Source organism: Meleagris gallopavo, chromosome 2 (genome assembly GCF_905368555.1).
Source record: "Meleagris gallopavo chromosome 2, MGAL_WU_HG_1.1, whole genome shotgun sequence".
Lineage (NCBI taxonomy): Eukaryota > Metazoa > Chordata > Aves > Galliformes > Phasianidae > Meleagris > Meleagris gallopavo.
In genome coordinates, this window is record NC_139405.1 from 75,325,201 (window position 1) to 75,352,332 (window position 27,132).

The window sequence follows — 27,132 nt, forward strand, 5'->3', positions numbered from 1 at the left end:
CGGTCTGTTCGTTGCTGGCGGATATCTGCATCACAAAAACCAGCGGCACATTGCTCATTCTCACCAGCTGGCTGCGTTGAAAAGCCAAGGTCACATTTGGGGAAAGAGCAGGGCCAGCTGAGCAACAGGCTGAAGCATGCTGTGGGGACAACCCCGAGCAGGGACACTGCCATCGTCAGCTGTGACATGAGCAGGGACCGCCTGCTGTCAGCTCGACCTTGCACAAGGGACCAACATCTGACTGCACACAGAGCTGGATAATTAGCAAAGCCCCCAGGTAACCCACTCGCTTTCACGGATTCTATCATTCTCTGAGTGTTTGGAGTTTTTTTATTATTTGCTTTGATGGCAGTAAAGCCACTTCTGGGCAATAACATTTGGGTTTTTATTGTTATTATTTGCAGCGCGACAGTGCCTGCAGGTCATCGCCAGGACTGGGGCTTTAATAGATGCTTACAAACTACTACTAAGAGACAGTTCCCTCCTTGATGAACATATCACTGAAATAGAAAAGCCTCACATTGGCGAGAGAAGCGAGATACTGTTATCCTCCTCAGCACAGGAAGATGAACAGCAGGACCTTCTGAGAAGCTGAGCTCCTGGGGCCAGTGAAAGCTGTGGGTGTTCAACACTGCTGAAAAAAAAAGAACAGGCAAATCAATTTAATCAGTTTCTGGATCCTGACCTAACATGGACTGTTTGATAGAAAAAAATGTAAAAAAGCTCAAAAATCGTTTTCCCACGAGACACTTTTATTGCTACAGCAGTGGCTGATTGTTGGAGGTGATCAGGCTCCCTGCTCTATCCATTAGGGACAGGAAGCCAGAGTGGGAAATGCTCAGGCTTTAAGGTCTTGTTTTGATAGGAATTTCTATCACGGCCCTCAGGATAAGCAGAAGCAGAACTGATGGAGACCCTCTTCAACATTTTCCAGAGATTTTATGGCTGTGAAACCATGGAAGAAGTTGTGTGCACCCTTCATTCTCAGTGAGATCCTAGCAGCAAAGTCTCCTAAGCCAGACTAGTATAGATAAGGCTTTGAGACACGCAGACAATCATCTAAATTAGGTACCTGACATAAGTGCAAATCTTTTCCCTCATTTCAAAATGAGTTAAGAAATTGCCACATAAACCTTGAGAAAAACCATTTGCCTGTGAACAGGACATGAATGAGGGTATGAGAAGACAATGTACTTCCAATTGCCTCTTGGGAGTGCCTTTATTTCTTGTGTGTCCTTTGTATCTACCATGGATGAAGTGATATAAAGGAGCAATACCTCCAAGCTTATCTCATGAGGTGGCTGCAGAAAAGACTCTTGACCAGGAGAGATGGGAAAATCTTGCAAGCAGCCACAGAACTCCGGAGTCTACAAAACCAGGATGCATGTGATCTTTATGAGACCACTGAACCATCTCACCTGATCACTGTATGGATTTTTGCTAAGTAAATCATCAAGCTCACTCATTAGGTACATCTGGTCAACCTAAATAGATAAATAAAATACTTTGCTATTGGAATACAGCATTCACAAAGTGATGGACAATGTTTATTTTTCCTAAAAATATGAAATACAATATTTTGGAGAAAAAAAAAAAAAGCTAGTAGAGCACAAATGGTGACATGTTGAGGAAGAGCACAGGAGCAGCTGGATTACCTCATGTGTTACCCTCATTTCTCTTCTTTCTGAAACAAGAATTGAAGGAAATCACAGCTGCAGTAGCACTGTGGGCAGCCAGCAGATATCTAACCGATATTCTGCTTTGGAATATGCTAAATAGGAGCAACCAAGAGAAAAGTAAGAATGTCTGCTCTTAGGGTCCACAGAATTGGAATCATAGGGGCTGGAAGGAATCTCTGGAGATCATGGAGTGCAACCCTCCTGCTAAAGCAGGTTCCCTACAGTAGGTTGCACATGACAGCTTACTTCCACCCCCATCTCTTCCTTCAGATCTCATCACTATTACTGAATGATTTTCTCTCAGCTGGTAACAATGCTTAATAATGCTTCATAATCACACACTCTAAAAAGGTGACCGTGTACATATTCTGGACTTCCATCACGTGGCTGGGAGCCCCACACACTCAGGTACCTTCGTTTTCCTAAGTGTTGGGGATAGAAAATTTCACCCCTAATGAGGATTGTGGTATTCTCTGCCTCAAGAACATCGTGGAGAAAATTACTTAGAGCTGAATGGAAACATGTTATTCAGGTTGTATTATTTTGTAATACATAATATAAAATGAAATATTTTGAAACCAAAACTCGTTTTGAAAGTAGAAATTGAAACATTTAGCTTGGAAATGTCAAAACGAGATGTTCCCACACTGTTGGAACATCCCTCCATCACTTACTCTTTTTTAAATGACATTTTCAGTGAAACCAACACAAGTTTGCAGAGCGGTTTGATTTTGACAGGGCTGTATTTTCCAATGGAAAGCTGTTCCGAGGTTTTCCAACCAGCTCCACCAGGAACAGGTGTCGCAGGATCGCAGAGACCATCCCTTTGGCAAACTGCTGCATTAGAAGCAAGATCCTGGATGAGCACAAGGCACGACGGGGCAGGGGACACCCCAAGAAGGCTGGGAACCTGGTGCCTGAGTCACCTCTGGCTGCATCTCAACACATCCCGCCTTCTGCAGCACGGCTGCGCCTGAGGACTGAACTGGCAGTAGCAACTGTGGGGGATTTTAGGGGGAAGAACCTCAGTGTGTAGGCACAGTTGCATCTCTCAGCACTGCAACTTCCATCTCTCTGCCATCTGAGTTTAGAAGCAACAGAAAGAAGAAGTGCCCTGAGGCTGGCGTAAGTCCCAGTTCAGGATGGGGAGCTTCTAGCGAGGCCTGGAGGCGGAGGTGGGATGAGCAGGAAGCAACGCACACCCCGAAATTCACTGATTTCTGTCCAGTGACGTCCGCTGGATGTGACTTGCCTGTGTGAGGAGATGTGTCCCTCCCTCGCGGATGCAGAGGAGAAGCTTAACCCAGTAGGTTCACAGGGAAGGCAAAAATGGCAGCCTCTCTCTCTCAAAGAAAGAGAATCACTTGAAAACTCTTAGTCCTCTGAGGAGGAGAAGTCGGTACCTTCTGAAACAGAAAGGGAAAGAAAAATCTGCTCTGCTTTTACTGCAGTGTTAAATAAACTTCCTTTTACACACCAGCACTTTTGAATTACCAAGCAGCCTGACTAATATCAGAAGCTTGAGTTGGGCACAAATGAGTTAGCCTTTTTTCTTCTTCACTTTCCTCACAGGAACGCCACTTGAAAAAATTTCCTTTCTTGTTAATTTAACAATTACCTTCAAGAAGAGCTGGTGGTGGGGAAAAATGTTGGCAATAATGATGATGGAGCCATCAGTATGGAACCAGGTGCGAGGAACAGCTCAGCAATGGGTCCACGCTCCCAGGCCTGCTTCCCCAGAGCCCTGAGATGCTGAGTGCCTCAGCGCAGGGCCTGGCTGCATAAACCTCCTGGGGTGATGGTGTTCAGAGTGCTGGCTCCTCTCGGGCTGGGCACCTGAAACACCACCACCCGATCCCCATGGTCCCAGCCGGGGATGGGACAGCATAGCTCCCTCCGTGTGTCTTCTTCTCCCAGCAATGGAGAAGAGCGTTCCTCTGCCACAGGCAGATGTGGTAGGTGGACCAGTTAATGTCTTCAGACACTATGTCAAATGATAAATATTTATCATGTTTCTGTATTAATACATGTGAAGACAAATCCATATTTATGACACTGCAGAGGGAGAAGCACACTGAGCAAAGCCAGCTGGCTATTATATTTGTTCAGAACCGGCTTTGGGATCAACCCCAGCCCTCCAGTTGTGCCTGCTGCTGTCCTTATGCCTCGGAGCCATCCCAGCCCTCGCCTGAGGGATTCTGTGGTACCTTTGGCTGCCACCACAATGGCTGTTGTGTCAGCACAAGGATACCAAAGACACGACTGTCGGCCTCGAGGATAACGGGGAAAAGACAAATAAATGACCGCAAAGTTCAGTGCTGGCAACCAGCATGAGGAGTGATGGTGCTGGTCCGACCGGAGGGAACAACTTTCAAAGGTAGCTGCGACCAAAGCACCTCCAATAACCACGATGGAGCCCAAGCCACACCGAGCCCACCCCACCTTCGCGTGCAGCCCCCAGGGCCCGGCGGGGGCTCAGCCCCAATGCCCCCACGCCGCGGCGGGAGGCGCGCTCGCTCCGCGGGACGCCCGGCTCTCCCTGCCCGGAGCGCCCTGACGGCGGGGAGACGCGGGCCGCCCCGGCGGGCCGGAGGAGGCGCTGCATCGCACCTTGGCTGCGGGCCGCCCCCCCGGCCCGGCTAGGGCTGCCGGCGGGGAGTAACGGCCGAGCGCGGCACGACGGGGCGAATCGTTACCCACAGCCCAGAGCGCCTCGGTGGCGGGGGAGCGGGCGGGCGGGGCGCCGGGCGCTGCCGGGCGGCGAGGTGCCGCTCCCCGTCCCGCCGCCCACTCCCCCACCCCCGGGCGGCGGGGCGAAGTTTGGCCGCCTCCTCGCTCCCCCGGCGCTGCCCGTGCGTGCGGAGCGCCTCCGCGGCTGCCAGGGCCAGGACAAAAGGCACATTAACACGTGATGGGAGACGGGCTTCATAAATGGGACCGGAGCGGGGCGAAAGGCGGGGGGGACGCCGCGGCGGGCGCCCAGCGGCTCGCGCTGCCTCCCCGCGCCGAGGCGTCGGGCGGAGGCGGCGGAGGAGGGCCGGGGGCGGCGGCCTGGGGCGGCCCGCGGCGGAGGGGCGGCGGAGCCGCTCGAGCCGGGCGAGGGAGCGAGCGAGCGCGGCGGCGATCGGAGAGGAGGCGCCGAGAGGAGGGAAGGGGAGGCAGCCGGGGGGAGACGTCTCCCACCTCCTCCTTCCCCTCGCCGGCACCGCCTCCTCGGCTCTCCCCAGTGCCGGGGTGCCCGGGCGGGGCGGCGCTCCCGCTCCCTGCCGGGGGTCGGCGCGGCCGGAGCGGGCGGGGGACGCGGCCGGTGCCGTGCGGAGGGTAAGGAGGGCGCGGGGCGGACGGGGCCGGGGGACCGACGCCCCGCGAAGTTTGTTAGCGCCGGGCGACGCCGCCCGCCCCGACGGCGGAGTGGCCGCGGGGCTGAGGGCTGTGCCCCGGGCACGGCCCCGGGGATCGAGAGGCTCCGGAGAGCCGAGGCAGCGGCGGACGGCTGCGAGGTGCCGGCGGACGGGCGGCCGTGCCTCGGCGGCTCCGGGCTCCCGCTGGAGCTCCGCTGACCCCGGCGCTTCTCTCGTCCCGGCCCGGCGCTCCGTTCGGCACCGCTCCGCCGCGGCCGGGATAGATAGCGGCGGCTCGCGATGCTGCGGGCAGCGCTGCTCCGCTGAGCGGTGGCACCCGGCACCCGGCGGCGGCTGTAGAACGCCCCGGCGCTGGGCTTTGGCTGGGTTTTGTCTGACGTTTGGAGGTGGGGAGGAGGTGGGGGGGGAGGTGAGCAGGAGGAAGGGAGCGAGCGCTGTAAACTTCACACGGGGTTTGTCATGTGAAACCTTCATTTGGTCCGAAACCCTTCAGAGTGACCGTAGGGGTTTCTGTTACATGGGCATCTTTTTGTTCCAAAGACGTCTGCACCCCTCCTTTGGGAGCACCCCTGGATGAGGTATGTACCGAGCGCTGGCAGGAGAGAGCTCGTTACCGTGATTGCTGTTTGATTAAGTAAAATGGTGTCGGATGATGAGGTCCGGAGTTTTTTCTTATTGCTAAAATTATCGTGAGTGTTATTTTCTGTGTGCCGGTAAATGATCACAGTGACAGTTTCGGCGTCTTCTTTGAGAAGAAAAAGGGAGGAATGTAAGGCAGAGACAGGCAACAAAATACTCCTCTTGAGTATCTACAAGTTTAAAGCAAACAAACAAACAAAACACAACGTAGTGTGTCTTTTTTAACCTGCTAAAGGTGTGGCAGTGTTTGTTTTCCTTATGTGTATCCTCTTGTTTTCATTGTTATTGTTCACCTTTCCTTAAAGGAATATGGCATTCTCTGCTGGGGGTGGCATTGCTGCTCACAAGGATGGGGAAGGTTCGGGTGTTGTGTGATACAGTATCGAACAGCAAAATGTACAGCCCTGAAAAAATTACTTGGGAAGACCTAATTAATTCTTCCCGGATGACACCTTGTACCCACTGCTTTTCTCTTCTTGGGGGAAAAAAAAAAAAAGAAAAAAAAAAAAGTGTGATTGTAGTAGGGATATTTGTTATGCAGGCAGAGTTTATTGAATCAACTGTAAAAGAAATGAGTATAATGTCCTTAAACAGTTTAGAAGATGAATGTGTAATTCCTGATTTGCTTGAGGTTAAAATTAGTCTGGTTGCAACCAGGAACATCTTCGCTTTATTATCCGCTGCTCTTCGGAATGAGAGGCACAACCATTTGAATAGAAGCATTTTAAAACAGAACCGAAAAAAGCTGTAATTGTTGGGTTGAGCCAGCAGGCATCTATTGCTGAGGGGAAAAAGTTGGCAAGGGAAAGAAATGGGTTATTTATCCCACCAACCAGTCAGCAATACGGAAACTCATGGTAATTAAATGGAGATACCTGCAGAGCTCCAGGTGGGAGTGAAAGTGGGTTTTTTGGCATTGTGGGGATGAGCCCGTGGGTGCTTTTCATCCTGCCTGTTGTTCTTTGATGAATGGTGTTAGCTGCGTTGCATGAAAGACACCATTAGGAATCTTCATGCTCTGCTGAAGGAATGGCATCTCATGGCCAACACAAGTCTTTCTGTGTTTGCAGGTTTCTGATTGGGCAACGGAAGTTTACAAAAACTATTTTTTTTTTTTTTCTGGTCATTTCTGACTTTCTTCCCTCCATGTGGCCATCTCCAAGTGCCGGCACACTGTGATTCCTCTGAGAATTTGGTGCTGAAAGTGTTATGTGCTAGAGGGGGAGAGCTCAGGTGGTTCTCCTTTCTGTTGGATGGAGGTAGGTGAGGAGACTAAAGGCGGAGGAGAGTCTAAAACTCTATATTTGCTTAGCATCGACCCCAAATTCTGCAAACAAATCACCAGTCCTGGTTCCACAGGGCTATTTCATGCAGTGCTTCCACTCATCCGATTTCTCTACTTGTGTGCTTTTGAAGAGGAATTACCTTCTCATGTGCAAACTTGGTGACCTCTCTCCAGCTGTGCCATCAGCTACCGGCATCTGCAGAATTCATTTTGTCAACAGTGATTCCTCTTTGCAGATGTCTATGTTGGCTTTATCTCATTCTCCTTGTGAAACAGTAAATAGTTTTAGAGGTTTTAGATAGTTTTGCTGCAATTTCCCAAAAAGGTCGGGCTATCTGCAATGATGAACATTCTCCAAAACTACTCATCAACCACTTAAGTGAGAATTTGGAGGTTTTTCTCCTTGGTAGCAGCAAATTCTCACAATCTGCTGCTGATGTATAATACGTACTGCAGGCAACCCCAGCACTGGGACTTGGCCAAGTTCAAAGCAGCTGTGCAGATGGACAGAGAAGGCAGAAGGCAGAGGGAAATAGACCCTTTTAATCATAACAAGGCTGCTCTTGTTTTCCTATCTATAGTGGAAATGCATGCCAGCCCCTTGTACTTAAAAGCAAGCTTGCAAATGTGCCAGAATAGACAGCAACAGCATTTGTTATTAATGCAAAGTTAAGAATGTGACAACCTGTCTTCTCAGTGTTTCTCTTTATGTCTCCATTTCTCTCCTGACACTGTGCTGCTGCAGAACACGCTCGTCTAATTGCTGTTGGTGGGACCAGAATGCGCCCAGAACTCGGGCTCGTGGAAAGTGTGTGGCTTTGTTAATGCACCAAAAACAGCAATGACCTGTTCTATTGAAATGGTTGTAATGACTTATAAATCAATTGCTCATTAGAAAGAACTACTTTTTTTTTCTTTTTTTTTTTTTTTCCTGAAGGTGCCATTGTTACCCATGAAAAAGGGTCTGCTTTGCAGCGTAAGGTTGGATCACGTTTTGTTGCGACGTGTGTGCCTCGTACGGGGGCATTATGTTTATGCCTCCCTTCAGCGCTTGCATCCTTTTGTGATGGAGCTGCCCACATCCAGATTACAGAGAAAACAGATATTCCACTCCTGTGTCAGCTAATAAGGTGTCACTCATTATCCTTCAGCTGGAGGAACGGGCTGCTTTGCGCGCTTCAGATGTTGTCTTGTTTGTGTAGATCAAGGCTGGATGGTATCCCATTTTACTTCATCCTGCGTTAACCTTTTTTTATGGCAGTTGTATATTCTTCTCGGGAAGGCGTGCTTACTCACTACAAAGTACTGAGCAGCAGCAGTTCGTTAGGGAGTACTGCAAATTCCATTTCAGCCCTCGCTGGAATAATTTCCATATCTCGCATTTTAGGAAAGCTTTCAAAGTTTGCACTTCGGGGGGTTTGGGGCTCCTACGTTTCCTTCCTGGCAGACATGTGAAATGTGCTCGCTGCTCTGAGAATTCATTATTTTTGCCCATTTCTGCCCCTGTTTACCACAGCGCAGTGCTGGATTCCAGCCTGTGCCCATGCCTGGAGAATGATGCTCAGTAGATTTGGAGTGTGTATGTAGATACCCGTACGTATATGCACTTGCAGAGTAATTTTTACAGGATCTCAGTGATAGATGTGCTAATTTTAGATGATCGTTTTTCCCCAGGAAGGCTGTGTATGGGAGACTTCAGAATGACATTCAGCAGTTATCATGCCTGTAATTCTGTACCCACACCTCTAGCTTGTCTGTTGTCCTCTGGCACCACGAGACAGAGCTTCTGCGTGACAAACACTACTGCAGTGTTTGTGAGACTTTGCATAGTTGTTCTTCTAGGCATGTACCTGTTTGTGTGCATCTATCCGTAAGCTTAGGCATATATATCCCTTGATATCTTTTAACCGTTTCTCTAGATACGATAAAATACTGGTTAGGGTCTCTGCATTTTGTTGTTCGGGTTACTTTGATATCAGATCCTACTGTAATTCTTTCTCACTTCTCTTTTTCTCTCCCTCTCTCTTTTATTTTTAAAAGAAAAGCATCTGCATGTTTCAAAGACATACATCATTGCCAAGCAATCTGGTGTAGTGGCTTAATATGCTGGCAAATAATTTCACAAGTTGTTTGTGTGTGTGAAGACAGTATATTTGAATATCATTATATTCAGATTTTAGCTATGAAGAGAGTTATCTGAGCTTATTTAAATTTTATGAAAGGCCAGACAGCTTCAGAAACGAAAGAACGTGTTATATTTTTCATCGGAGTGTGTAGTTCTGCCCTTTAGTTGTGCTGATGGTGTGGGACATGGTGCTAACCTAAGTCTTTTCTGTCCCAGCATGCATCTGAGCACTGCCCATGTTTGCTGGCCTGATGGCAGTTTTTGGGGGAGGGCAGCAGTAAAAGGAGCACTGCTTCGCAACGTGCCGCTGACCTCAGCACTAGGTTTGTGCCATCATTTGTGAATCCTGCAGCTCGTTTTTCTTTCCAGTGTGTTTATCCATTGTATGGTCATTTGGTTTGAGCGTCCTGCCTGCCTTTTCACCTCCGAGGTGTGGATCCTGTGCTTCATTTTCATAAGGAACCTGCTGTTTCTTCATGTCCCTGCCCAGATGGACTCTGCCAGCCATCCCCAGCTCAGTGCCATGTGTCTGTCTGTACCATCTCAGTGACCTGGCACATGATGGCTTCTCGGAGCCCTTTGCATCTTCTCTTGCCCTTTGAATACAAATCAAAAATGGGCTTTCAACAGAGCAAGCTGTTGCCTGTGGAGCAGTGGGTCTGTTCTTTCTTATGCTGAAATCTGAACATCCCACTGGCTATATCCTTCAGCTTGTGGAGGCATCTCTGAAGTTCTCTGAGCTCAGATCAGGGTGGTTTTCTCTCCTGAGTTTTCTTCTACACCCAAACTGCTTTCCCTGAGTTGATCACAAAGTCAGTTATTCACTTTTCCCCGAATCTGCATCCCAGGGGCTCCTTGTCTTCTTCCTTACCTTTCCCTGGTTTGCTCCCATCTCACTTGGAGACATCCTTTCCTCTTTCATTGCAGCCCCAATCACACCACCACTTAACCCCCGCTACTTCGGCTTTCAGTGTCTTTGCTATCTAGCGAAGACTTTGATTAAAACTTGTTTCTGCCAGTGTCTCACAGGGGGGAAGGAGGAGAGCAGTCATGCACTCTGTGTGGTTTATTAAGATTTCTCCCCAGAGCCTGATGTTTTTTTTCTTCCTTTCTAGTTCTAATCCATACTCTTTTAATAAAGCTCGCTAATATTTTCTATCGCTACAAATTCTTGACCTTATTTCTTCTGCTCCAGCTGTTATGTGGAAGCTGTTTTCTCACAGCAGTTAGCTCTTTCTTTCTGTTAATAAGTGCATTTTTCCCCCCACTTTCATTCTCCAGACACCAGGTCCTTCTGGGGACCTTTAGCATTTAGCATCCAATGCAATCTGGGTCCTTGAAGCCCTGCTCTGCTCTTTGCAGCTGCTTCTCTCTCTTCAGCTACATCTCGTGTGCTGAGCTGATGTCTCTTCTCGGTATTTCCAGGAAATTGAGTGCTCAGTACCCATCTCTTTTGCACCTTGCTGGACTTCTCTGTCCCCATGTAGCATTTATGTCAATTCTGCCCAGCAGTACTAAGTGTCTGCACCTTTTGACATTAGAGATTGGTGAAAAAAGATGCAGGGAAGTAAATCATTTCTATTGGAATATTGAAATCTGGAATAAATCCTCTTGTTAAAAAAAAAAAAAAGTTTGAGAGTTCAAAACTGACCAACTTGATGAGTTTTCACCTGTTTTCTTTAAAATATCTATTCTGTAGCACTGTATCAAACTGTTCTTACTACCTGCTATTTCTCTTTTTTTAAGAAGCTGATCCTACAACGGGAGCTCCACAATTTCCATTTCATATGATTCATACTGCAACAAGCCTATTTGTTGCCTCCCTAAACCCTGTCTTCAGATACTTGTGAGGTATATAAACTATGAAAGGTCCTGAAATCCTATTTCATACCATGTCTCTGTTATCTTAGGACAGCGACTTTGCGTCCCCTTCTTGACCCCAGAGGACAGACAGGCTGTGTGGCTGTGCCACCATTAATGCAGACTGATGATCCCCTCTCAGTATTTTGCCTTGTCCAGAACAATTGTGTTTCTCAAGCTGAGAGGTTTTGAGCAAAATCAGAGCTCTGGAAGGTTTTCGTGGCCAGGCGGGGCAGCTGTCCCCACTCTTTCCCCTACCGCTGCGTGATTCAAATGCTTCTCTGAATATGGGAGACACCAGTTGTGATCCTTGGTTTGCTTAAAAGACAAGGGGCTCCAAACTATGCTTCCCACTTGCCAGGCATGCTGGAATATCAGTTAGTGCCTGTATTTCTAGTTGTTTAACTCTTGGTATAAAGTAAAACAACTCAAGAGGACCGGCAGAGCAGATGCCATCATGCTTAGCAATTCTGTAGCAAACGTGGCAGAACTTCATCCCTGCCTCAGAAGGGCTTCAGCCCCTCTGCACTGAGGTGGCTGTGTGTGCCCTGGCTGGGTGGGAAGTGAGACAGGGCCTCTTTCCTCTGTGCCCACAAGGTGAGTGGGCACACTCACCTCACTGACACAACTGAGGAGGGAGGAAGTGAGGTATTTTCTTTTAAAAACATTGTCCATCACTAGTTAATGCTTCTTTTTTCCTTCTCTTTTTTCGTCCCCAACTGTTTGGCTTTTGTCATTCATACTGTTGGCTGCAAGATGCCTGGGGGGTGTCGTTTAAGGACAGCTCACCCCCAGATTAGAGCAATCCAGCCCCCATTTTGCTAGAGTGCAAATGGTGTGTTAATGAGCATAAATAACCAGGTAGCTGTGGTTTCTGGCTAATTAATTTTCAACTTACTTACAAGAGATATCTTTCAGCATAAGTACCAAATTTGGCTCAGCACTTGCATGCAGATATTATCCCATAGCTGGCAGCGCACTGCTGTAAGGTGGTAGCACCCTCAGTTTGCTCCTGTCCTAGCTTCGGTGCTCTATCCTGACTCCACTCAGAGAAAATTCCCACTGAAGTGGGTGCAAGTGTTCCTGAACTAGGACTGACAGCATATTTCCTATTTATAGCCTAGAAACTGCGCAGTGTTGGAGATGTAGTAGTAGAACAATAAATAGGAAAGGGGTAACATGGCTCTCATGTTCTCAACGTTTTTTTCTTGCTGAGTCTTAGAGTGACATTTCTCAGGCTGTTTCTTTCTCGAAGGCATGGAAACCTCATCCTGTCCTCAAAGCAGTATTGTTCATCACCGTATGGGATAAGGTAATTATTAGCCATATAAATTTTCATTTTATAGGACAGTTTTAATTCCTGGAGGCCAACAGTTACTGTAGTGGATCTCCGTTCTCATGCATGTTTTCAGCTGAGTGCACATGGTTATAAATTACTGCTCTTTCTCCCAGGGCAGTATTTCTGGACCTGGTGCAGTTGTGGTCCCAGTATTCAGGGCGCTGTGCAGACTTGTCAGAAGAGACAGCCCTCCTCTGAAGGACTTGCAAGCCTTACCACGTGGAGCAAGTCTCCTTCCTGCATTTGTGCATCTTTGTGCATTCAAAATTGTTTCAATTATACCTACTTGTCCTTTAGCCCGTTCTTAATTAGCTGTCAGTATCATAGCAGAAATGTATAGGTATGGAGATCAAAATATTTTAAAATAGAAACTCAACGGTTTTGATTGTGAATTTCCCTTTCTTGTTTTGATTCCTTTTCTTTTCATATCAGCGCTATTTCAGTTATCGGTATCATCGCTGTATTGCTCGTAATTACTTTCTGAGGAAGAACGTCAAATGTTCACTGTTTCTATTCAGGCTATTAAAATTGCTCTATCAATCATCCCCTTTTGAAAATTATAATAAATTCTGCCCTTCTTTAGATAACTACTAAAACTTCCCAGTTTTCCTTCTCCCCCAAAGCAGCAGGAGAAGATAGATTGCAGCATTTTAAGAAAGTCACCTTCTTCTTCCCTGTGTGAACTGGTCCTGTGGCAAATCAGAAATCAAGAGGGGTTGGAATTCTCCCTGTTGTCCAAGATGAGTTCCCAGCCTTTTATGCATTAACTGATTTAGATTTTATCTAAGGGATCTTGATACTCTGCTAGCACCTAGACATTCTGTAGGCTGTGCAGAACCATGCAGCAGAGGGCAGTGGTAAGAGTTGCCCTTCCCTTCACCCATTCTTCACATCTGAAGGAAGGAGACTTACAAAGTTGGGAGTGTCTTCAACTGTCAGCTGATGTTTAGTGTGTTTGGACCCTGGCAAAGCAGGCTGGAAGAACAGGACAGATGAAGTTAAATCCAGGTCTGAAGACAGCTCGCTGAGATGTTCATAAAAGCCGCTCCATCTAGTGGTAGCTGCTTTGCACAGCCAGTCTGGCAGTGCCAGCCAGCAGCCCCAGATTTAGGAGAGAAGTAGCACCATCTAAAACGGTGTGCAGCTATTGGCTTTTCTGGTTGTATTCTTCAGGATAAAAGACACTTGACGTTTTTATCTTTTTTTTAAAATCATGATCCATCATCAGAATTCATTACTTACTGCGAGTTGCTGCATGCACTCACATAAATACACTGACAGTTTTGAGTGCCGGCATCGGCAAGGGCTCTTACTCATCTTTAATCATCATTTCTGTTCTTCTTAAAGCCATTTTAAAATAAGCAAACTTGTGGAGGTCATCGAGGAAAAGAAGCAAGCTGAGAGCTTCAGGGATTAAATCCTCAGCAGGAAGAGTGGCTCCTGGCTGGGCAGGAGGGCTTTCCCTCACCAGGCTCTGGGCTTAGCTGCAGCATAGAACCCTCTCCCAGAGCCTCTCTCCAAAGGGAGGGATTGACATGAGGGCCCTTCTTCTGCCAAGGAGGCTGTGAAATGCTTCAGGGCTCCCAGGAGCAATGGATCTCAAGTCATTGGTTTGTGTTGAAGGAAAGCCAACCGGGAAGAACTGGCCACGTGGCTTCTGATGGGGTGCCCCCTGCTCAGGGGGCCATGCCTGCCAGGTGCCCACCTGTGCCTGCAGACAGTGGAGCTCAGCACTGAGCATCGTGTGGTGCCAGCCCTCATAACTCACCAAACAAAGGTACCAACGTTTTGGTCTCTGCCAACCCGTGCATCACCTCAGACCCTAAACTGGACACTTCTGGTAGCCCTGATGGCAAAGTCCAGCCTTGTTTTCAGTAGGCAACAAAGGAAAACATTATTTCAGTGCATTTCAGTATTATAGTTTATACTGGGACGAGCTAGCATCTAAATTAAAATGTCAGTGAAGTACAATTCCAGATCACGTGAATGGCTGTTTTACTGCAACTTTAATAAAAATCAACTGCTGCTTGAATAGGTGCGTGCACACATACTGCTAGAAATTTCCAATTATGATATTCCCAGCAGCAAACAACAACAAAATTAATGTCAGCTGCATCCCTCAAAGCCTAAACTGCACCACTAATGAACTCTCAAGTACTCTCAAAGAAAACTCTTTGCAGAAACAATAAGGTAGAAATTACTGTAATAATCTGAATATAAAAATACAGAGAAAAGAAATCATTGAAATTCAAAGTAAGACTTGCCTCTCCTGATCCCATTAACCACGTTGTTAGCATAGCATATGCATGCATAGTGATATTGTCACATAGCTCACTGACACCTCTAAAAGAGCACAGAGGAATCCTTGTTCTTTCATTTGTATTTCAAACAGAGGTAGGGGTTGTAGCACGGCTGGCACCTTATGATGAGGCCATATACTTAACGCGCCTTCAGCGGGAACTAACTGCCTGGTAACAATTTGTTTGTCTGTCTGGCAGAAGTGTTTGGTTGCATACAATTTTCAAAGGTTTACTCAAACATAATCTTCTCGACACGAGGCTGTGGCTGTATTCATTAAAATGGTTGTCTTTCTTCTGACAGAAATAAGCCAAAGTGAGTACCACAGCCATCATTACGTGTTTATAGAATGACTTGGGTTTTGTTCTTATTCTCAGTACCTTTCAAATGAACACCATTTTCTTCACTCCTGGTTTTAAACTGATGTTATAAAGCCAAGTTTGAAGTTGCCAAATTTCACCCAACACACGCTTGTCAGCAGGGTCATTTTTGCAACACATACAATCTTTGAAAACTAACAGGAACATCTGGAAGGTGCCTTTTGGAAGAAAAGTACCTTATGTGTTAAATTATTGCAGTTCATTTTTAATGTGCACTTCAGCGGCATTTCGCTCCTGCACTAATCAAACCCTCAGAATTTAATTCCTTAATATATTTCAAACTTATCTAATAATTATTTTATTACTTGTGGAGCAATAATGTCTGTGAAAACTGGCAGTGAGTATCTGTGTTGCATATGGGACTGTCCTGTGCATCCTGGCTTGTTTGTAGCCCTTCTTGCAAGCTGCACTGACATTGCAGTGTCTTCTGAAAGTGAGGGTTCATATTCTTCCTGTAATGCTACGTGTCTAGGCCTACTGAATAAAATGGGAAACATTCCATTAATGAACTATGGAGGAATTCTCAGTTGTTAGATACCAAGTCAACACACAGTATAAATATATCAGCCGCCAAATGATCTTGGCTTCTTTTGGAAATCCTCATGGTTTCTCCTCTTTTTAAGTGCTATTGTAGAATTGTAGAATCATAGAATGGTGTAGGTTGGATGGGATTTTAAAGATGATCTTGTTCCAACCCTCTGCACCTCTTTCTTTCAGTTTTTATGGAAAAACTTGGGTAGGTACAGAGCATGTTTATTCTTTCAGAATTGTGGTCAGAAGTACTCTTGATTTTGGCTACTAATCTCTGGTGGCCTGTCTGGACATTTATTGTCAGTTGTGTAAAGTGAAGAAGTTAGGTCAACACAAGCCTGTGTTTGGCTTCTGGGATTTCTTGAGCATCTCAAACAATTTTCTCCATTCTAAAAGCATGAAGAAGTTTGCTTTTCTTACTGCTGCTGATGTAATCATCTGGGTGTCCCATAGCAGATGCAGAATAGCTGAAATAATGATTCTAGCTTTTTGCATTCACTGACTGCCGCTTTGGCGATGGAAGGGGACCTAAAGCAGGTGTTCAATGTATATTCAGGGAGTGTTGTGTGGATGAAGTTACATAAAGGAGCACAGCATAAAAAGAGCTGTGAGACCAGTCTTACATGTTGATGTACAGATGATGCTTAGTTGCTGATAAGCATACTCTCCCAAGGGTACCGTGACCAGGAAATACATCCTGCACAAATCATCAGCCTCAAGCAGAAGCTTGGCGTAACAGAACTCAGAGACTGATGGCTCCCTGGGCATCTTCTGCTGTTTCCTACTTCTGAGGGGACTGAGTGTCTTCAAGGGTGTCCTCAACTGGAAGAGTTATGTTGCCACGTTTCTTGTGGGAGCAGTGGTTCTCTTGTCCCTCTCACCCAGAGTTTTGGCCACAGCTTCGCACTGCTGCCAAACTTTGCACCATGTTTTCCTAAGTGATTGTGAACTCTCCTGATGGAGCCTTCCGATCCAGACAGAATGAGTCGCTGTTACACCTGCTGATTTTGCAGCGCTGCTCATTTTTCCTGAAACTGTGGAGAGAGCTAGGTAAACACCCACTTTCCCTTGTAGTCCAAGCATCCTAGTTACTTAGGTTTGCCTAGGTAGGAATTGAATACTGAAACTTTATCCAGGTTTTGCATTTATAGATAAATGTGCTATAGATGCCGATCAATTTTTAATAATAATCTCAGGATCTTAGTAGAGCTCAAATTACTGTGACGGAATCATGTGAATATGCCGACAACTGGGTGAACCGTGAAATTTAGAGTGCGTGGCTCCTTTTCTGTTCTCTGCATTGTCAGGTTTTCAAAACCCTTGGTGCCTTTTGAAAGGAAAGCAATAAAGGTGATGATTCAGTTTAATGCTGTTCTTGCAGTGGCACTTGGTATTATCTAAATGAAGCAAGCCCAAGGAATATTGGTCTGCAAGGTACTTAGCAATCAGAAGCTAAGTTCAGATCTAGAGAAAAATATCTTTCTGGTGGAGCAGCTCAAAACGTTTTGATGAGAAATGAAAATTACCTTTCTGTAGAATACTCAGTGCTCCATACTTCCAGTTTTTTGCACCACTTCTAGGGTAATATAATTTTGGTGAAATCTCGGTGATTTCTTTCTAAGTGCTCAAGTCATTTTGACTCCCGCAAGTGGTAAAGGCTAGACCTGAACTGAATACAGGAGGAAAGTCGATTTTGTTTGACGCAGTTCAGCTAAGTTGTTTGTGGAGTTTGTCTCCCTGTTTATCTTAACAAAGTTTGATCTTTTCCCCTTCTAGGATTTCCTCAGATGACTTTTTCCATCCTCCAAGTCTCTTTGAAACCAACAAGACTGAGGTTATGAAGTCAATCCTAGATGGCCTTGCAGATACAACTTTCCGAACAATTACAACAGATCTCCTTTACGTGGGCTCCAACGATATCCAGTACGAAGACATGAAAGGCGACATGGCATCCAAGCTGGGATACTACCCCCAGAAGTTCCCTCTCTCCTCCTTTAGGGGTGATCCTTTCCAAGAAAAAATGACTGCAGGAGATGATCCCCTGCTAAGCATTATTCCCTCAGACCAGATCAATATCACAGAGTTTTACAACAAGTCCTTGTCCACGTTTAAGGAAAATGAGGAGAACATACAGTGTGGGGAGAACTTCATGGATATGGAGTGCTTTATGATCCTGAACCCCAGCCAGCAGCTGGCCATCGCTGTGCTGTCGCTCACCCTGGGCACTTTCACAGTCCTAGAGAACCTCCTGGTCCTGTGTGTCATCCTCCACTCCCGAAGCCTGCGGTGTAGACCCTCTTACCATTTCATAGGCAGCCTGGCTGTGGCCGACCTCCTGGGCAGTGTGATTTTTGTCTACAGTTTTGTTGATTTCCATGTGTTCCACAGGAAGGACAGCCCCAACGTCTTCTTGTTCAAGCTGGGTGGAGTTACTGCCTCCTTCACTGCCTCTGTAGGTAGCCTTTTTCTCACGGCAATAGACCGGTACATATCTATACACAGGCCGCTAGCTTACAAAAGGATTGTAACCCGACCAAAGGCTGTCGTTGCATTTTGTGTGATGTGGACCATTGCCATTGTAATAGCTGTTCTTCCGCTGCTCGGCTGGAACTGCAAAAAGCTCAACTCCGTGTGTTCAGATATATTCCCTCTCATCGATGAGACGTACCTGATGTTCTGGATCGGGGTCACCAGCATCCTCTTGCTGTTCATTGTCTATGCCTATATGTACATACTGTGGAAGGCACACAGCCACGCTGTTCGCATGCTTCAGCGTGGCACGCAGAAAAGCATAATCATTCAGAGTGCAGAGGATGGGAAAGTACAGATCACTAGACCTGATCAAACTCGTATGGACATCAGGTTAGCCAAAACCTTGGTCCTTATTCTAGTCGTTTTAATCATATGCTGGGGTCCTCTCCTCGCCATAATGGTGTACGATGTCTTTGGGAAAATGAACAAGCTCATCAAGACTGTCTTTGCCTTCTGTAGCATGCTCTGTCTGCTGAATTCGACAGTGAATCCCATCATCTACGCTCTGAGGAGCAAGGACTTGAGACATGCCTTCCGGAGCATGTTCCCCACCTGCGAAGGGACTGCACAGCCTCTGGATAACAGCATGGAGTCTGACTGCCAGCACAAACATGCCAACAACGCAGGAAACATGCACAGGGCTGCTGAGAGCTGCATTAAGAGCACAGTTAAGATTGCCAAAGTGACCATGTCTGTCTCCACAGACACGACTGCTGAAGCGTTGTAAGTCAGAGACTTCTCAGTGTTGTGAGAAAAGGAGTTAGTTAAAAAAAAAAATAATTAAACAGAGAATACCAAACCCGTGGCGTAACGTGTTTGTACCTCCCTGTAATATCTTTTTGGTTTGTCATTGTAAGCTAAGCAATGGTTGTGTTAAGAGCATTACCATCAGCCAATTCTTCAAGTTTTACAATTAGGGATCCAAGATAAATTTTCAAAAGTTGTTTTGGTTTTTTTTCCCCTCAAAAAGTATTTACTGGATAATAGCGAGTTTCCTGCAAGTGCACAGAGAAAACACCAAGCTAGCAAAAGTTCCTTTTAGAGGTGTGAAGAAAAATTGTGAAACCTAATTGAAAACTAATGCATCCTAAACCAATACCATTCAATAAGAAAAAGCCTTGTAATCATGCTGTCCATCTCAATGTGAAATGTATTTCATGTCTGTAAGTAATAGGAGTTTTTGATTTTTTCCAAAAGCGGCAGTGCTGAGTTTTAGAAATTTTGTAAAATGTGTTGTGTCCTGTGAATTGTATGCTGTTTTATTATGTGTTATTGATATTTGTCCAATTAAACAAAGTGATAAGGTAGATTTATGTGGAAATAATGTGAAATGTGATATGTAAACCCCATTGAAAACACTTACTGTATTTGAAGAGTTCCTATGAGCTATTTTGGAAATTTTACACTTCTAGTGGTCTTCTGTGGACTTAGGAGAGAGGCTTTGTGTTCTTTTACTAAAATTACTTCCCTACTACCTTTTATTTTCACGTGCATATGAGAATAACAGCAACAAAGGAATAGAGGAGGAATATAAGAGAGGAATGCTCTGGTTCAGACTTTTAAATACCGCTGCGTTTATACAGAAGGACATTTACTGTTGTACAGACTTATCTCCCTTCCCTTGGGTGTTGTGTGAATATGAACGCTGAAACGAAGGTCCCGGATTTTGGCTCCTTGAGTCACATGCTGGTGCTGGACCACTGAAAACAGCATGTGTCCAGCTCCATGTGTGATGTAATCACTGTGCCGTGGATGTATACTTGAAGTGTGTTACATTCCTGTACCCTAGGTTTAAGCCAGTTCAGAGCCTGAGATGCCGGACTTCAGCCTTCACTCAAAGGGGAGGAAGTATTGTCAGATTTAGGCATTTTCTTATCGTGTGAGCGTGTATATAAATAAATATCCATGTGTATGTACGTGTGTATGTGTGTGTGTGTGTGTAAGTATAATAAGTGTGAGTCATGGTAGCGTAACTAAGATAGGACACTATGACCAAATGTAAGCTGTATTTCTTGTTGCACGCTTTGCACACAAATTCTGTTTCTAAAATTGAGTTCTTCCAACTGATTGCTGACGAAGGTACCATATTGCGAACATACAGATCCAGCACTGAGGGGTGTATCCATGTGCTAGAGAAAACAACCTTCCAGCTGTGCTTGAGAATGAAATGCAGCAAGACAGTCAGGTGTGAGCCAACTCTGACCACTGGAGTGGATGTTGAGGGTGTTATGGAATTGGAGGACGCCAGGAATAAAGGAGTATTCAAATCTGATTGTGTGAAATTAGGTGAGTCTCACTGTGAAACTAGAGTACAGAGGACAAGGTGTGATTTCATCAGCTTCGAGGAAGGTGAAGTTACTTGTGAAAATGGAGACTCTGCTCTGTAGTGGGATTGTGTTTGACACCTGGGTTTTCCATAAGGAGGATGTTGCTAGTGTTTAAGGCATGGATACTGTCTAACATTGAAGGTACTGTGTCCTGTTCTCTGCTGCCTTCCTTTTTTGGACTGTTTCCTCACACCTCTCCTAGCTGCTTTCTGCCAAAATGACTGTGAATGTGGCCTACCCCGCTAGCTGCCTGGTGCGTGCCACAGGTGGAGTGACTCCCTCAGTGACACTGGGCCAGCAGAGCTGCTGTCCTGTCACATAGGGAAGGAGAGAAGGGTGGTAGCCTTGAGGTTGCTGGCCACCAGGATGTCTCCATGGCGTTTGGAAGTGGTAGTGCAGGCCAGAGCAGCTGGTAGCAGAAAAGGCCAAGCTGAACTTACCTAGCAGCTCTTTGGTGGCAGAGGTGGCTGCGAGTTCAGGGCACTCAGATACTGTGTTGATGGCACCTTGCAGAGATCTCCTCAGGAGAGGTACTGAGGTACTGGGCAGCAAAAGTTATGGGAGTATTCTCTTCCACCTCCCTCCCTGCAGCTGAACTGAGTGGTGGGACAGGACATCCCGCCCCTGAGTAGGCCAGGGCAGGTCTTTCTCGTATCTAGATGTAGTCCTTCCTAAAGCAATCCTCTTAGAGAAGAGGGGGGAATCCCACCTAAATGTAAAGGTATTTTAAGAGCCATTTTTGAAACTGTCTTCTTGTGAATTAAATGCAAACTTTGTGGACTTTCGTCGTGCATTAGAGTTCTAAATTTTATGTGATAAATCATGGGACAATGGGGCTGTCTTGGCACTTGGTGCTTACTGATAGAATAAGAAATAGCATCCTGTGAAACGTTACCGTCTATCATCAGGATCTTCATTTGCATAATGAGTTTTTCTAAAGCTCTGGGAACTGTGTCGGTTCACTTAGAATCATTTATTCAAGAGGTGGCAACCATTTGCCTACAAGTTGCACATGGAGTGGGACGGCTAATTCATTAGCAAAACCTGCTGCCATTCCGAGATAAGCTGTACTTCACCTTCAGCTCTAGCAGTTCCCCATTTGCAGCTGACTACCTTCACCTAGCGATAGCACAGCCGACCTGTGCTCTACAGCCACCCACACTGTCACCACCCAACCAGTGAGAGTCGCCATTATGTGTACCTGAAAACTCCAAATGTCGTATAGCTGTAAGAAGATCATTCGTGTTACATGCGTGCAGAGTTAGATTCTCAACAGTCTTGATTGTATATTTGTATAATATAATCTCCGCGACGCTGTGCAATCGATATCCGCGTTTTCTTGCACTGGTCTCTGGATGAAAATTGTAGTTTGTCTGTAGCGAGATAGCACATTTTGCCTGCTGTTACTGGGCTGAATGTATGTAAATAAGTTGGAAAAACAAAAGTCATCTGTACAAGCAGTGGCCTAAAAGTCTGTAATTGTAGAGTAGGGCAATTGTTGAAGTTGCTGTGACATCTCAAATACTACCTTTGAATATACTGTTTACAAGGTCTCTTGAGATGCTGTCTCATAGTGAAAGGAAAATACTTCCTTGTGATAATACAAGGTAAAGAAATGGGGCTACCTGAGCTTTTTATTTCCAGTGTTTCAAAGTGGAGAACATAACTCTTTATTGTCTGTAAATCTAACATTATTACTTCCTCTTAGAAGAATATTGTATCATTAGATGTTTGTTTGAGCTGGTAACATCCTTGCAACTGCTGCAATATTTTTCACTAGCAACCTGTATAATAGTTTGTACACAAGTACTGTTCAGATTGTCATGAAAAGTAGCTTTGACCATTTACCTACCAGTAGCAGAATAGTATTTCTGTAAAATTTCCAGTGTACTACTACCATATCATATTTTATTTCTATAATGTAATTAAACTGTTATTTATTCAAGGAAAAAAAAAAAGCATTCCTCTACTTTTTTTTTGTTTTCCAAATTTTGAGGTAATGAGGAAGCCATGTGATGATGCTGCCTCATCCCACAATCTGGTGCTCTACGTTTTGTTTATAAATTTGTCTGTCAGATTCTGAAACAACTGCTTAAACAACTTGACGACAGGTTGTCAAGCTTTATGGGGTTTAATTGTACGCTGATATCTTTGAAGAAGGAGGTAGATTATGTATTTGTGTATTCAGTACTATGGAGACTAGAGAAATGACATAGTTAAAACTGAATCTCCTGCTCCATTATGTAGGCAATTTCCCCTTTCCTCTGTATTAGCAAAAAATGCAATAAATCTCTTTTGCCTTCGTCAGATGCATATGTTTGCACATAGATACCACATTAGAAAAAACTCATACTTAAGAAAGACAAAACACAAAAGAGCAGAAGAAAGAAATACAAATGAAACAACGCTGACAACACCATCAAGAACTTAAAGTAGTTTTTGGTGGCGTAAAGGCAAGAGGCAAACAAAAATTGGTCTTGTTTTGGCCAAAGCCAATGGCTAAAGAACTATGGGTATGTACTGGGGACAATGGAGCGGTCCAAAAGCGATACACAAAAGCTGTGCAAGAAGAACAAACTCAGCCATGCCATTGCCAACTGGACACAATACCAGGCTCCCACCACCACCCATCCACAGCTGAAAATATGAGCTGAAAAAATACTTCTACTCTCCCTGTGGTCTCACGCGCCCAATCCAAAGCCCACTGAACACCATAGAAAGATCGCTGCTCATTCAGAGAGTCAGTTTTCACAAAATCACAGAAGCACAGAATGGCCTGGGTTGGAAGGGACCTCAAGGATCATGAATTTCCAACCCCTCCTCCACAGGCAGGGCCACCAACCTCTACATTTAATACTAGACCAGGTTGCCCAGGACCCCGTCCAACCTGGCCTTGAACACTTCCAGGAACAGGGCATCCACAACCTCTCTGGGTAGCCTGTTCCAGCACCTTACCAGTCTCATAGTAAAGAACTTTTCCATACAGTTTAATCTCAGATTGCCTTACTTGGGCAATTTTCCTTCTACATGTTCATGGTTTTGAATCAGTGGGCATCATTCAGGGTGTGAAATGAGCATGTCCAATGGTCTTGGACTGTGGTTTTGCCACAGTACATGTCTTTTTAAAAATCAGATTACTGATACATTGAAATATCCTTGACAAAACAAAAGGAACTAGAAATGAAAAATTAGATCTTAATCTTTAACTGGATGCTACATTTTATGAAGAAGACTGAATATTTCTGCTGAAAGCTCTCACTACTGAAACAGCCAGGGAGACAATTCCTTCTGTATTCACACATTCAGTGGAAAATAAGGGTTGTGCTGCCACAAACTGACAGTTCCTCTTGACAGTGACACCTAACTGCATCTGTAAGTCTACTCTGAACAACATGGGAGGAAACGATGACAACTCTGCAAGCAACTACTTTCCTACACTAAACCAGCTCTGGAAGTGTGTGGGCAAATACACTGTCATCATTTCAGCCTTACACGGTGACATCCATTATTATTTCTGCTCTTCTGACAGCTTTTTTTAAGAAGTCACAAGATCATCATGCACACACAAAGCAATAGTTTTCATCAATAAAATATCTATTTGCTTCACTTTTTAAAAAAATATAATCTGTCTTCAGTAGAAGTCTGGCTTTGGCTTGATTTAGAAATAAAATATATTGGTACAGGTTAGAAAAGAACAGACAAAAAACATTACTGTAATATCTGCCCATGTGTCCTGTTTTTTTTCCTTCCCCTTTATATTGTTTGGTATGATGCTACATTTTTGGCTTTGGGAGAAAAAACGATGTTGATAACACATCGATGTTTTAGCTGTTGCTGAATAGTGCTGTACAGAGACAAGGATGTTTCAACTTCCTGTGCTGTCCTGTTAGTGAGGGCAGCTGGGGGGCAGAAGGAGCTGGGAGGGGACAGAACCAGGGCAGCTGAGCTGAACTGGCCAAATGGATATTCCATACCATACAACAACATGCAAAAAAGCTTTTAAGACTGGAAGTTGGCCAGGGTGTAGCCACTGCTCGAGGACTGGCAGGACACGGGTCAGTGGATAGTGAGCAACTGCTTTGTGCATCACTTGTTTTGTAAATATATATTATTGTCATTACTACTCCTTTTGTCTTCCTTTCCCATGTCAGTAAACAGTTTTATCTCAACCCACAAGTTCTACTTTGTTGGTTGTTCTTTTTTTTTTCCAGTTCTCTCCCTCACCCCTCTATGAGCAGGGAGTGAGCAAACGACTGCATGCTGCTGAGCTGCCTGCTGGGTAAAGCCACAACATCTTGTTTAAGAAAACACCAGGCTTTCCTCTTATTGATAGCTTACAACACCTCCTCCTCCATTCTGCCTTTGTCCACTGGTTGTTTTAGATAATGGATATAAAGAGTGTCAACAGTTTTCTTTAAATAGCAGCACAACCTATGAAGCGCATGATTACCTTTAACAGGTCTCTTTAATGTGAACAGCCATCTAATATTAATCTTTAAAATTCAGTTAGCAGAAAGCATGATAATGAGCCCGAGGTAATCTTAATGACTAGGTATGAGATGCCCTGGTATTGCTTTCCAATAAATCATCCTTGGTATTCAGGGCAGCACTCAGTTTCCCGTTACAGCATATTAAGGGGTGGAATCCTGTCTCAATTAAGTCACTAAGAATTTTTTATTGACTTCAGCAGAAATGACAGCTTAGCCCAGATTTTCAAAGCACGAGTCTGCATTTGTGAAGTGCAATGTTATATTCCACTGTATTTGCATTAAAACAAAGGTGAGACGAATAAATAACAGCTTCTATTATTGTTTGCTTGTCTGTTTGTTTTACATCCAAGATAATCTGTTTTAAATTCTGGTGGGTCGGTGCAGAATTGAAAAGCCTGGTGGGTGTTCCACGGACTTGTCATGGGAGTGTAGCGATTTCTTTATGTGCAGATAGGGTAGAGAACATCATGAACAAAACTGCTCTCAGTGTGCTGCTGACAGAGTTTCTCCCTGACCATGGATGCTGTTTTGACACTTATTTTCTCTCCCTCTTTCCATATATATGTATATATGTGTGCAAGGTAGAAACGGGATACACAAACATCCAAAATCTTCCCCAAAAATCGAAGTCTCTCCGCTAATAATAATAAACAGTCATGATAATGATAACAATAATAACCAGCAGTAATAATGTGATATATCTTCACAGCCACTAATTGCAGGAAGAAAAAAGCTCATCTGCCATAATGGGATGGATCAAGTCCTGCCATTGCAGGGCATTTCAAGGCCAGGTTGGATGTGGCTCTGGGCAGCCTCGTCTCGTGGTTGGCGACCCTGCACATAGCAGGAGGGTTGAAACTAGATGATCACTGTGGTCCTTTTCAACCCAGGCCATTCTATGAATCTATGAGTCCATGAATTGCTATCTGAACAATTTTTACCCCCATGGGTCTTGCTGAATGCCCTGCAAGGATCAGCATCACAGGGACTCCCTGCTTTCCTCCAAGCTGAAGGGAAGGGAAATAACCAGGTTGTTTGTGGCAGCCTGCTCCCGCACCTGCTCTGTGTAATGCTGGGAGGGTCTCTGGGCTGCATTCCTGTCCTCCAGGGCAGAGCGTGGGGATGCTCTAACCTGGCTCAGAGCAGAAACCTTCTCAAGAGCAGGGAAGAACAATCCTTGCTGGATGAGACTCCAAAAAGGAAGGATTTATGTAAATCAGTGTAACACAGAGGTGGGAATCCCACTATGTGTCATTTCTTAGTTAAGGAACAAGGATTGGGAGTACTATTTTAATAAAGAAACATGGGGAATTATACAGGCTGTGGAGCCATCCAGTAAATGCTCCTCCCAAACCTTCATGAAGGTAAAAATAAATCCAGTACAACCTTTCATCAGCAGCCTGGGAAGAGATATGATCATTGTCTCTGCAATTCTTAACTTGTAACCTAATTCAATTCATTTTTAAATTATACACCTACCTGCTGGCAATGCAGCCTGAATAGGCAAAATTAATAACAGGCATGCTCAGTAAATCCAAGGTTTAATGCTTTAGCTTGAATGTTAATGTCTAAATTGAGTAATGCCATCAGTCATGAGAATTACAGTTTTCTGCCTCCCTATCATCTCCTATTTATTTGAGGGCTTTTATTTACTCCCATTACAGCACTGGCAAAGCCTTGCCTGGCTGAGCAGTTCTGGCACTGGGATGGCCTTTCCTTCTGCAAGGGAGGGGAGAGTGGGGCTGGATGTGTTGATGGGAAAGGAGAAGGGACAGTGAGCCTGGTATAAGAGGTGAAGAATGGGGACTATACTGCATCAGTGGTAGGTGTGGACTGTGCACAGCTTGCCTTTTTTCACTCCACGTTGTTAAGGAAAGCTTCCACTTTCAGCACTGGTGACCTTCACTCAGTATCTTGGAGCTGCCAAAACATGGCTGTGTTCAGATGACTGCAGGTCTACATCCCTCTAGGTAGATTAGAGGATGAGTATCTTCACAGCAAAATGTCGTAAGATTTAAAAAGGACCACGCTCTCCACCTAGAAATTTGGCATTTAACCCAGTTTTCTCTGCACCTGCTATCTGCAGGTAAGTCCTTTAGCCTTGGTTCCTGGAGGCTGAGGGCTGGGCTGAGCTTTGTTAGAGAACTGAGCTGACTCACCAATGCTGTGCAAGTCAGGTCAGGCAGGTCTTATCCTCTAGTGATCCCCCAAATAGGTACACAAACAGAGACCTTTTGTGTTCTCTCATTCAGTACACTCAGCCCTGATTGAGAATGTGGGTGTCC

At 45.2% G+C, this 27,132-nt stretch overlaps 1 protein-coding gene across 3 annotated transcripts; it reads left to right on the forward strand.

Moving 5' to 3' along the window:
* Positions 1 to 4,616: 4,616 nt before the first annotated feature.
* CNR1 (cannabinoid receptor 1) lies at positions 4,617 to 25,165 on the forward strand. 3 transcript variants are annotated; one of them, XM_085217659.1, is made up of 2 exons: positions 4,617 to 5,000; positions 17,275 to 25,165. In XM_085217659.1, the coding sequence occupies exon 2, from the start codon at positions 17,336 to 17,338 to the stop codon at positions 18,755 to 18,757; it is 1,422 nt and encodes a 473-aa protein (XP_085073785.1). In that variant the 5' UTR covers positions 4,617 to 5,000; positions 17,275 to 17,335; the 3' UTR covers positions 18,758 to 25,165. The 3 variants fall into 3 exon arrangements, with proteins under 3 accessions (XP_085073785.1, XP_010705941.2, XP_085073786.1); XM_010707639.4 differs by lacking the exon at positions 4,617 to 5,000 and adding an exon at positions 5,032 to 5,619; XM_085217660.1 differs by lacking the exon at positions 4,617 to 5,000 and adding an exon at positions 6,994 to 12,262.
* Positions 25,166 to 27,132: the final 1,967 nt, after the last annotated feature.